The 12582-nt window shown below is 42.6% G+C and overlaps 1 protein-coding gene across 1 annotated transcript; it reads right to left on the bottom strand.

The window, feature by feature from the left end:
* Nucleotides 1–9348: 9348 nt before the first annotated feature.
* pou4f2 (POU class 4 homeobox 2) lies at nt 9349–12346 on the bottom strand. The gene is made up of 2 exons (XM_072463134.1): nt 11548–12346; nt 9349–11256 (listed from the first exon to the last, which is right to left on the bottom strand). The coding sequence occupies exons 1-2, from the start codon at nt 11767–11769 to the stop codon at nt 10342–10344; spliced, it is 1137 nt and encodes a 378-aa protein (XP_072319235.1). The 5' UTR covers nt 11770–12346; the 3' UTR covers nt 9349–10341.
* Nucleotides 12347–12582: the final 236 nt, after the last annotated feature.

Genomic DNA, 12582 nt, shown 5'->3' with positions numbered 1-12582 from the left:
GGCGCCTGGCACTGGCTGTTGTGTCATTTGCTACCAACTGGGTTTTTGATGAGAGTGCGACCTAGAGACGCCTCATCCCTCACCACTGTCTCATTCCCTTTATTTACATCTGTCTTTAGCATTCTAATTACTCTCCTTATTGCTTTTGCCGGGAGGAACGGCTGAAACTGCTGCAGAACGAGCGCGAAACGGTGGCCGAGGACACTGCGGTGGGAGCCAATAACAAAGCGGCGTAACTCCATAGGCCACGGGCAAAGATCGGGGTCGGCCGTTATGGACTGTGGGCTCACAAAGAGTCGATGGCTTTACCGTGAGGGTCATTTGCCCATAAGACGTTTTTGCTCTAAACGGTGGTCTAAATGAAACAAGCTGAAGAAATAGCGATTCGAGTGTCGGGCACGCAAGCGTGGTAGAAATATGGAATAGAAGGAATTTTGTGTAGAGACTTTGCAAAGATACGTTTTACAGGGTCCGGATGTGTATTGTTCGCTTTGTGTTATTGTCAAATCAAGTCAACCTCATTCATAAAGCACATTTTTTGTATTCATTCCAGAAGTCATATGTTTGTTATTGACATTTTTGCACACAAGTTGAGGATTAGAATTAATATATTCCAGGTTCCACGTAAAAAAAAAGAAAAAGTAACTCAACAAAAATGATTGTTTGGCTGTTTTTTTTTGTTAGTTTTGGTTTCATGGTCAAATTAACGATAAACTACTGTTGTTTTCTTTGTAATTGAGTGAATGGTGTGTTTCCCACTCAAGAGCATCTTGTAAAAGTTGCACTTTGCAACTAAAAGTATTCTATTTCTCATCAACCCAGAAGTAAGAGCTGAAAGCAGCGCTCTGGGACTTCAAGTGAGGGCCCACTATCAGCTGCCTCATCCAGAAGGCCCAGCAGAGGATGTACTTCGTTCTGCAGCTGAGGAAGGCCAAGCTGACAGCGGAGATGATGGTGCAGTTCTACACGGCCATCGTTGAGTCCATCCTCACCTCCTCCATCACCGTGTGGTACGCTGGAGCCACAGCCAGGGACAAACAGAGACTATAGCGCATTGTGCCTCTGCTGAGAAGGTGATCGGCTGAAGACTTCCAACTCTGCAGGACCTTTATGTTTCCAGGGCTGTGGGACGAGCAGGTCGGATCACAGCCGACCCTTCTCACCCTGGACACGGACTATTTGAGCCACTCCCCTCAGGCAGGAGGCCACTCCCCTCAGGCAGGAGGCCACTCCCCTCAGGCAGGAGGCCACTCCCCTCAGGCAGGAGGCCACTCCCCTCAGGCAGGAGGCTATGGACCAGTACCTCCCGTCATAAGAACAGTTTCTTTCCCTCTGCCGTTGGACTCATGAACACTGCCTAAGCACCTTGCACTGTTCACTTCTATTGCACTACTTAAATATATATTTTATTTAGAATGTACATATCATGCCGTTTCTGTATAAAGTGTTTAGTTTTTGTTGTCTGTGTTGCACTGAACCACCAGGACAAGTTCATATGTTTGTGAATTTTTGTTCATCGACAATTCTATTCCGATTCTGATTCTGCCCTCGAAGGTGTCCACCCCAGCTTCACTTTGCCTTCTGAAAAAGCTGTTCTGAAGCTGTGTAACTTTCCTGAAAATGATTAAACCTGAACCTTTCGCTGTTTGAAACTCAGGCTTTGAGGCAACAATCTCCTGATGTTATGCACACTATAGCAATATACAGCAATACTAATATGATTTAATTACAAAAAAGATCAGATCAAACACCACCACGCCAAAGTTATGGCAAATATGTTGAAGAATTCACATTTTTCACTGTGTTTTTGAACAATAAAACCTTCCAGACATCCCAGACTACCAGGTAGTGGCAGGACAAGCCTTGTCGTGCACTTTTAACATATGCCACATGATAAAGCTGTACGCTACGTTATACTTGTTGTTGATGGAAATCCCCCAAAACATTGTAAAAAACCCTATCGAGGTAATAAGGCACTCGTCATATTTGGGCAATGTCAAAGACCAACGTAAAAGTCCCAAATGTTGCGTCCCTTTTGTGGATGGCGCAGTGGCATCAGGAGCGGGGCCGGGCTCTGTGTAATGAGCTCTCAACTTTAAAGACTTGAAGGATATTAACAAGCTGCTTGACAAATGGTGCTTAGGCGCACATTAAAGACGCAGCTAATAGCGCGCATAATGACGGCTAATTTTCCATCACATATAAATTAGAGCCCCCAACAGTTATTTGCCTTAAGGACTTTATGTAAATGATTCTGTTCTGTATAAACTGTGAGCGGGGCGAGTGAATGAGGGAGCGCGGGAGAGGCTGGTGCTCCTTGTGGCTATGATTAATATATCGTCACCGGGCTGAGCTGTCAGAACCCACTCAGCACACATTTACCACCGCAGATCTGCCACGCTTTCGGTCCGGGATCTCGGGAAGGCTCCACGCGGCAACACAAAGAGCGGGTTAATAGATTGTAAAGAGATGGGCGACTTGAGGTTGGAGCTATGTGTCTTCAACCGATCCCGTTCTGTGTCGTGGAATGTCTTCTGGGGATGGAACAAGAGCTCGGGCGACATGATTTTTTCAGTTAAAATGGACACATAAGGACTTTTTCTCCGTGTATTTACATTTGGCTCGGACAAAAAACTAATCTGTACATCCAAAAAGCTGAGCTACAGTGACAGCAAACATATTAAGCTGATAAAAAATGAATAGATAAATATCTTGTTTTTCTTGTTCTCGTGGAGCCAATTCCGTGTCTCGCCCCATCCCTTATATCTTGATCATCATCGTTTTGGTTTGTTTTATACTTTTTTTCTTTTGGCCAATTGCTTTATTAATCTGGAGTCAAGAGCCCTGAGACACATTCAGAAAATGATTGAACCGGTGACAGTTATAGCATTAAACTGGTCAAAACACCATATAAAATAACGTAACACTTTACACTTACCCTGATGAAGCATTAACTTAAATATTAATGAACAAAGTATTTATTAAGAATGATTCAAGCTTAGTAACTACTTAATTAACACACTAATCCTTACCTTAACACCTTAATTAAGCAGTTACTAAGCCTGGATCATTCGTAATGCAACTTTTTTTAAGGTGTAATTATTAGAAAGAACAAAAAGCATGTGTAATCAAACCAAATAAATGTATGAGCATTGACTTTTTTGGGTTGAATAAGTGTTAATTAAGCATTAATTACACAATAGCTATCATGTTTTGTCTGTCTGTGAGCCCTTACACTAGATATTCATTTACACACAGAGCCGTAATGCATAAGTGATGATGTGAGAGGATTGAATAATGAAGACGTGGCTTTAATGGCTGTGTGTTTAGGGGTGTAATAAAAGAGAGGGTCGCGGAAGGATCACTCAGAGGTCAGAGGTCGAGAGAGGCAGAGCACGCGGACAAGCGCTAATCCACTTTACGCTCCGGCTCTCGCTTTAAACGTGTTAGGGCTTTAAAACGGATTACAAAGAGCCAAATTGAATATTATTTTACAGATGGATTTATTTTTTCTTTCCATATTTAGACAAAAGCTTTTTACATAATGTTTCTAAACTTATAGCAAAACAATTCACATCTTATTTTTGTAAAATGCATAACCTTCCCAATGTTTATGTATTATACTGTAAGTTATTTTTTACATCACGAACCAGAAAAAATTAAATGAGGTAAAATAAATATTGGATTTCAAATATAAATCAGAATTTTTATTTATAATGCGGATTCAAACGCAGCAGATCTTTGTGGAGGCCCGTGACTGTGGTTACATTGCACCTTTTCTGCTCCCCTGAGACACAAGTTCATTTACTGTGCCACATTGTGTATGAAAATCAAAGGGTATCCAGGACGGTCATCATCATTTTAATACGTTCAATTTTAGGCTCTATTCTTTTAGTTTTATTAAGCAATTGTACCCAAACCCATAAAAGCAATATGTGCATCAGACGCATACATTTTTAATGAGACGAAACTCTGCAGTGCGCATGTCCGGACGTTCACCAGTGAAGGCAGTGCAGTGCTTTTGATCCCCCACACTTCAATGGCATTTTTAACTCGGATACAAATATTCGGCCTATTTTTTTACACGTGTTTATTTTATTATTCTTTTGCGTGCCTAGCCCCTGAGATAGAAATTGTGTCATTCAAAAATATTTCAATTGTATTCTGTGTTAATGTTACAAAATTTTTAAGGCGCAAAAATGTTCAATTTAGGCCTATTTATAATTATTTCCGTTAAATTAAACACCCAAGCAGTTTTGTTTTCCTATTTTGTTCCTCACACGTATGATATAAATTATTCACACATGCCATGGCTCATACATCTGATCTCTTTTACATTTTTCTACAACAAATCTCTAACGGTCGCTTCCGGGCATCTTTTCTTTCTCTTTTTTTAAAACATTTTGTACAGCTCGGTCAATGGCCTGCGTGACCCCGGCGTGGCGCGCGCGCGTGACCGTACACCATGAGCGTTCCGTCGCTGATCAAACACGCGCCAGCCCGCGAGCCCACGTCCAGTTCCGCCTCGGTCCCGCAGCTCCCGGGAAAACGTTGCACAAACCAAGGCGCGTTGCTGCTCGGTGAATTTCGCATCAACAACCGCCAGAGGAATAGAAAAAATAAAAATAAAAAAGGTTATTGTAGAAAGGAGTGATCCAAAAAAGAGAGGGTTTGCTTGTGATGAATACATGGCGGTTTATAGTGGTCTTTGAAGGCAGACACTTGGCGTAAATGTACAGTTAGAATATTCGACTGCGCGTCCCCAGGCGGAGCTCCGACAGTCCCGGGCTTCATTAAAAATTGATCAAGATCCCCGTGAAAGAGGGTGAATGTTCAGGGGGGAGAGAGTGGAAAAATTAAGACACAGCAACGCGTAATTATAACAAAAGGAAGCGGCGGGGAAAGGCCTTTTTCTTTGGTAAATCTCCCACTGCGCGTCCTTATGGATTATACGGTAATACGCGTTGTTTAAAGAGCATATAATAGGTATTGGTGTTTTCTCTAATGATTACGTTGTTAAATGAGTCTAATCTGAGGGAAAAAAAAAGTATTATTGTTCAGTATCAGTCAAGTATCAGATTGTAGAAAACAAGTTGAAATAAAAAATACAGGAAGTAGCGCTGAGTTCCTCTGTCTACGTCATCAACGCCAAATATTCCGTCCAAAACGATAACGAAAGACATTTACATTTTTTTTTTTTTACTTGAATTTATCAAACTAAAGTTGTTATCATGTATTTGCATTTGTCCAATCGCAATTCTCGCATGTTTTTAATACTAGTTTTGGTTAGTATGGTTGCTAGGGAACCCATCTGACGCCCAACCAGGAAGTAAAATTACAAACGTCACGAAAACAAATATTTAATAATACCATAGGCCCATGTTAACTATGATTTTGTGAAACGAGTAGTCTAATCAGTCATGAGCACATTAAAGGTGAACACAAATTTGCAAAATTCTAAACCTTGATGATTTTTTACTCTGTGCAGAGGCTTCAATTGATTGGCTATCAAAGAATATCCATCGATCTTCTCCCAATGAGAGGCAAGCAGCAGCAGCCAGCCAGGTGTGTGCGCACGAAGCCGTCCCCGTGGAGACACACACACACACCGCCCTCCCTGACCAGCTCTAATTAACACGGCGCATAATGACTACTCAAGGAGGCCCTCTCGTAATCATCTGCTTTTCATAATTCCATGTGTAATTTAATAATTCGCTCTTATTAAGTCAATGGCTCGTTTAGGGGGAAATTAGGGGCACTCACCAGGAGCATCTTTTAATTGATGAACCATCAGAGCTGTCTCGTTAAGGCGTGTTGGAAAAAAGGGGCGACGCCAGCACTTTGTTCAAGGCGCTTTTGATGGATAAATATTAATCCGTGACACTCGTTTGGATGAATTATCGGGAAGCCTGTAGGACTGAACGGTTTTGGCAAAAATATTGGATTGTGTTTTCTATCCTGACAAACGTGGCAATAGATGTGCAATTCATGTATTAATCGTTGGATTCTGTTCAAACTAGTGCACGTTTTAAACATGTCCAAGAGCATCAACATTTGAATAAGATTGAAATATGAACTGATAGCTGGTTTATACATCATAAGACAGGATATTTTGTCATTTGCCAAGGACTTAAATGATGGCAGTCTTCGGTATTTTCTAATTGCGACCATTAAAAATTGCGATTTCGGTGCGATCTTGTTGGCTGAATGTGGTAGAATGTGTGATTGAATGCAAACACGGTGACCTACAGGCAATTTGAATATGTTGGAAACGCTAATAATAATGCTATGCTAATACATAGCAGGTGCTGTAAGTAATGAGCATCTTAGAAATGCTAATTGGACAGCAGGAGCCAGGTAGTAGCCTAAATCTAGAATATTTAATACATGTAAATTAAATTAATACTTTGTACGGCGCATGATATTTGGACAAACGCAACGATTCTATATGGTTTACAAAGGTTCAACAGCCCAGGAGGCGGTTTATAGACTTGTTTTAAGGTTGAAACAAAATATAAATCAATGTTTTAAAATGCTACGTAAGCTTGATGCCTTTACTTTCAATGAGAGTGTTTCATTTCTCACGTTTTATCTGGCCTATATCTGAAATTAGGTTAGATAAAGAGGCTGTCATCCTAATAAAATATGTAATTAATTATTGATCATGTAACCTTTTCTTTAGGACAGAGCGTGCTCCTCCTTAACCACAGCTAGTATGTGTGCTAAACATGTTCAGATTCAGATTGTGAAAAGGAAATCCTTACAATTTAAGCATCAGCCCTGTAAACATATAGAACATAATAGGGATGCAATCACATTCAGCATGCTTTTCCATTACAAATCCATGTTAAAATGGTTTAAGAGCTTTTTTGCATAGATTCCTTAGTAATATCTCAATTTATTACCAAGTACCACCACACAGCCACCATTTTTTTATAATTGCTAAAACTTTATCATAACTACCATAATAAAGCATGAACAAAGACTTAATTAAGAAAGAATCGAGTTTGTTAAGAATAATTCATATTTCTATTGCTTCATTTAATTAACCCTCATTAAGTACTAAACCTGAATCAATCATTCTTAATAAACCATTTGTTCATTATGAATGGAGTCTTTGTTCATGCTTTATTAAGCCTAATGAAGTGTAGTTATTATGAAGTGTTACCTAATTATCTTAACCACATCTTTCTTGCCCGAACCTGTGTCTAAATACAAACTGTTCCAAACACATTGCATATCGCTATAGTTCTGTTACATCCTTCATCGACCAAAAAACTCCAGTGACAATAATATTGTAAACACTTGGAACGTAAATAGAATGGAGTTTTTTTTTTCAGAGGGCAGAACACAGCTCCATTTGATTTGGTGCTTGATCTGTCCATGGTGCTGAAAGAAACGCTTGCTCAGCTCACAAGCTTCCATCCATCCGTCCTCCCGCAGCCCGCAGTCCCTCTCAGCTCTAACCCCGTCCTCTCTCTTTTTGTGTTGCTTCAAAGGGTGTGTGTATTTAAATGGAGACGGGCACGTTGGCAGGCGAGCTGTTTTTCTGGCGGGCTGACATCTGGCAAGTGTGCGCTCCAGGGAGCCATCCAGCTCTCCGCAGACCTCCTGATTAGGCTCTAATAGAATATTAGCATTTGCTCTCAGGTAAGGCAACAGTGAGCCGTGAATAAGCCGCTCCACTAAGCAGCCACGTGCTCTGCTCTCTTTTTTGCGTGCTGACGGAGAGAGCGCGTGTGTGAGGCCAGGCTGGCAGTACGAGGCCTGGCTGGGAGCGAGGCACGTTCACGCACGATCGTGTTGGAAAGAGGAAGGGGGGTGAGAGGGTGGGCTTGTGCTCAAGGCTTTGGACTAGGAATGTAGAGCAGAGGAGAGGCGGAGGGTCTCAGTGTTAACATGGAGCTCCTGACCCTGTCAATCAGCCTCAGCTGAAGTAGACTTGAATCGCCGTGAGAAATAAGTGTTAGAAAGCATAAACAAACAGAAGAGTTCATCAGCAAAAACAAGTGCCATCTCTAAAAACGTCATTGATGTCTTGCATGCTTTGTATAGCCATGTTTACATGTGTTTTTACTGCTATCAAAATGTAATTCTATCTCTCCCTGATCAAATCCACTCAACGTTATGACCATTGATTTTATCTGTAGAAGATGGTAACAAAAAGACAGAAATTACAATTTTTCAAAAGGGAGAGTGCGTTTTGGTTTTGCACTTGAACTCTTCAGATACTTTTGTATCATCTGAAGAAATCTCCTCAAACAAAAATACTATTGCAATTTGCTCCAGGGATTAGTTTAGATCAGGTGAAACTAAAGCATCGCCTATTTTACTCCTGATCGAGTCCTTGTTTAGTCCAGATCGAGACCAGGTTTAGATCAGGTTTAGTCCTGGTTTAGTCCCAGTGGTGAAATGGTGATTGAGCAAGTGTGAACGCAGCCTAAGTGCAGTTTGGAGCCCTGGCAACGTCCCCATGTGAGTCATTTCAGAATATCATTTCAGAACCAAGTCTCAGTCGCAGAACAGTCGTGCACACGTCCTGCCTCAAAGGAAATGTTGCACTCTTTTGGCAATCGTTACGAACATGATTAGTACATTTTTGGAAACATTGTAATAACACAATACACAAAGCCTGTAATTACAGTTTAGCACAAGAGGCCAAAACATTTCACCAAATTCTATACTCTTTCTTTGGCTTTGCATGTGTAAAATATCAATTGTTAGAAAATAATAGACCGATATAATGTTGAAAATGTGAAGAAAGAAAAAGACTTTGCACTAGTCGTGGGTTGATACTGAAATTTTGTGTCACAATTATCATGGCCAAAATAATTGCGATTAACGATAATAACATCACGATAAATATTAAAATGGCTGCCGGTCAAAACATTATGGATTTTAACAACTATAATTTGTATATCACGAATACTTAGTCATAATATGTCGTAAAACAAGTGGCTGATTCCTGGTGGGCCTGGTCGATTATCACAATCCACGAACAATTACGACAAACTATATTTTTTGTTTATTGTCCCATACTTAGCACACAGATATTTCCCAAAATCAAACCGCTAGATTCGTAGTTGTAATTTATTATCACGTTTTTGACCAGGCGTAAATGGGAAAAATAAAAAAACAAAACCCCAACGTGATTTTGCAGCTCGTGTTGTGGAAACCTTCTCACCAGCAGAGCAGCACTTTGTATGTCTGCAGTGAGCTGAGAGAAGCACAGTCCAGAGCTAAACACTTGCCCTCCTCCTCATCCATAAATAATCAGATGACTAAATAAAAGCGGGGTAAATACGGGGCATGCGCACAAGACGTATATAAGGAAAACCTACAACTGAATTAGTTAAAGTTAAGTCTTTAATGAAACACATATCGCAGTTCAATAATCAAATAAATTAAAGTTACATGGATGAGATAAAGCAATAAGGTCAATTCCAAAGCCCAAAAGCAACATACAATATACAGAAAGATCAGCTAAAACAGCAATACAGCAAAAACCTGTACGGATATATTTATGTGCATCAATGACATATTTACATCGTTTCACAGAGCTGCTCTTTTTCTCAAGAAACAAAACATTTTAAGGTGATTCGAACAAGCAACGACTTCATAAGTATATTTATACAAAACATACAGAAAGCATTTGGAAAACAAAGCATATATTCTTTTTCGATTGTACCGTTTTCAGAAGGATTTTCCCTTTTTGAACAACGCGCCCCGCACTGCTGTCACTATTTGATTTTCTCAAGCACAAATAAAATAAATAAATAAATAAAAAACAAGGAGGGGAATCCCAATAAATATATAATGAAGTAAACATGACCTCACTCAATAAATAGTTCATAAGACACCGGCCCACGCGCTGGAGTTATTGCAGCCGGTTTAAACAAATCATACGTTTGGAGAAAAGGGCTTTTTGGAGGTGACGCGAGGCCTTCTGTAAATAAAAGGGCTTCTTCAAAACAAAGCCCCGTTAAGATCACACAAAGAATTAATTACACATTTAGACACAAAATGAAGTGTGGTCATTTACAACGGGGCCTATCCCCCAATAAACTGCATTGAGATAAACGCCAAAACAAGTGCTTTTAAAAGTCCCCCGCGCGCCTGACGCGCACACACACACGCACACCGGTCCCATCCCAAGCACAGTCCCGCAGCTACACATGTTGTGCGTAAAAGTCAAGCGTAAAAACAGTGTCTTACTTGCTGTGTCAAACGATTCCACATGTCCACCTCATCGCGGGCTCTATTTTCTTTTAAAGGAAATTGTTCGATGATTGAAAAAGGTGTGGTGAAATATGGTACAAATGCAGACAGTTCCACGTGCATCTAAACGCATGCAGAGTACTTCATTCTTTTCTGTTTTTGTCGCTGGTTGCAAAACCAAACGCGCACCACGTTCTTCTTCAAGTCCAGTTTCTCTGCGATGGCTGCGATCTTCTCCGAGGAGGGCCGCGGCTGAATGGCAAAATAGGCCTCCAGTGACCTCTTCTCCGGAGCGGCTATCGACGTGCGTTTCCGCTTTTTCTCGGCGCCGTTAAAAAGCTCCGGCTTGTTGAGTTTCTCGCGGTGGGACTTCTCTGCTTCCTCCAGCCATGCTTGGAGAATGGGCTTGAGGGCGATCATGTTGTTGTGCGAGAGCGTGAGGGACTCGAAGCGGCAGATGGTGCTCTGACTGAGCGAGCCCACGCCGGGGATCTTGAGGCTGGCCAAGGCCGACCCTACGTCCGCTTGGGTCACCCCCAGCTTGATCCGCCTCTGCTTAAAGCGCTCTGCGAACGCCTCCAAGTCCCTGGGATCCGCGTCCACGTCGCTCATGCCCATGTGCGTCAGCCCGTGCGCGTGGGCCATGTTGAGAGCCGCCTGGTGCATGTGGTTCATCCCCGCCATGTGCCCAGGGTGCGCCGAGGTTGATCCATCTGGGCATCCGAGCGCTAACCCCGGGGTGATGTGGTCCAGGAGGTCGCCCTCTAAGGCTTGGTGAGGCTGATGGTGATGGTGGTGGTGGTGATGGTGGTGGTGTCCAGACAGAGCGGAGGGGTGCGAGATGGGCACGGAGGAGGCCGAGGAGGAGGACGAGGTGCAGGGAAGCGTGTTCATGGTGTGGTAGGTGGCGTCCGGTTTGAAGGGGCTGTGGTGCGGTGGGTGATGGTGGTGGTTCTTGTTCTGTGAGGCGATATCCACCGCCGCCAGAGCTTCTGCGCGGGCCAACAAACTCTCATCCAAGCCACCGAATATATTGCTCTGCAATTGCAAATAGAAAGCACACATAGTTGTCAGTGGGGAATTCTCCTCTCTCCACTTGGTTTAAAACATTTCCAGAAAAGGGAGAAAAAAAATCCTACAGGAAAAAAAAAAAGAGAGAGGAAGAGAGCACACAAAACAAGACACATGCAACATCCCAGGTCATAAAAATTAATAGTTGGAACTGGAGGTGTTGGGTGATTTGCTGTGCAGACATGAAAAAAACATCAAGCAATGAAAAAGTGGGCTGTCAAAGCGTGCCTTTAAGCAGTGATTATGCAGAGTACGTACCGGTGGGTTTGGGAGACAGGCGCGGCGCATCGCCTCCGAACTGTTCCCGCTGCTGCTGCTGATGATGGTGCTGCTGAGGCGGGAGGAGGACGAGCACGATGAGGATGGCACATTGGAGGTCAGCGTGTTCGCGGAGGACGAGTGCAGCGAATACTTGGGCTCGGCCAGGCTGCTGTGCGCCATGGCGAATGGCTGCTTGCTGTTCAGAGACATCATCATCATATTTGCGCGCGTCCGAGCTTCCGCAAGTTCCTTTAATAAGTTAAGACTCCGCCTCCAAGGGTCGAGGAGATGTCGGAGCCCAATTGAGTCGAGTCAAGTGGATGCTGAAAAACAGGCTCGTCCACTTTTCACATGTATTTATTATTATTGTTGCTAGTACGAGAGCGCTGTCGTTTGCAGAGAGCCATGCAAAGGTTAGTGCAGATCACCTGCGGAGGAAGTTGGAAAATCACCGGTCCGTTCTCCACAGCCACAAAAATGTTTTTTTTTAAAACGAAACGTGTCTTTTCTATTATTTTAGAAAAACAAAATCGTCCAATAAGAAATCGAGAAAAAAGTTTCGTGTAGAAGGCTTTTAGGAAATAGGATTTTGAAGCAAAAAAATAAATAAAAATCCTTTGTTTTTCCCCGCAATTCTCACGTTGACCTTTTTTGATTCTGCGCGATAAAAATAACGATTACGAAAAAAGTTTCCGTTTAGAAATAGGTGCAAGAGTTGGCGACAGTATCTCTCCGTGACTCCGGTGAATGCTGCGGGGACCACGACTGTCTCTGCTCTGAGGCGAACCACTCTCCTCTCCGCCTCCTGTCTCACTCTCCTTCCCTCGCTCTCCCTCCCCTCTCTCTCTCTCCACCACGCGCACGCACACGCACGCACGCACGCACACGCACGCACCTCCTACACCCTCCCCCCCTCTCTCTCTCTCTCTCTCTTCCCCCTCATCTCCATCCTTTCCACTCTTCCTCTCTTGTACCTGAACAAGGCTTTCATGATTTATTATTCTTCATTAGCCTCAGCAGCAGCAGCAGCAG

The sequence above is a fragment of the Eucyclogobius newberryi genome, unplaced genomic scaffold (genome assembly GCF_026437365.1).
Source record: "Eucyclogobius newberryi isolate DKJ021-1_F unplaced genomic scaffold, fEucNew1.0.hap1 SCAF_4, whole genome shotgun sequence".
In the NCBI taxonomy this organism is placed as follows: domain Eukaryota; kingdom Metazoa; phylum Chordata; class Actinopteri; order Gobiiformes; family Gobiidae; genus Eucyclogobius; species Eucyclogobius newberryi.
Note: the sequence above shows the minus strand (reverse complement) of the source record. Positions and strands in the feature narration are given on the sequence as shown.

Coding starts and splice junctions, on each gene's coding strand:
- pou4f2 (XM_072463134.1), bottom strand. CDS start 11,769: ATGATGATGATGTCTCTGAACAGCAAGCAGCCATTCGCCATGGCGCAC. Junction 11,257..11,547: donor CCTGTCTCCCAAACCCACCG/GTACGTACTCTG, acceptor TTGCAATTGCAG/AGCAATATATTCGGTGGCTT.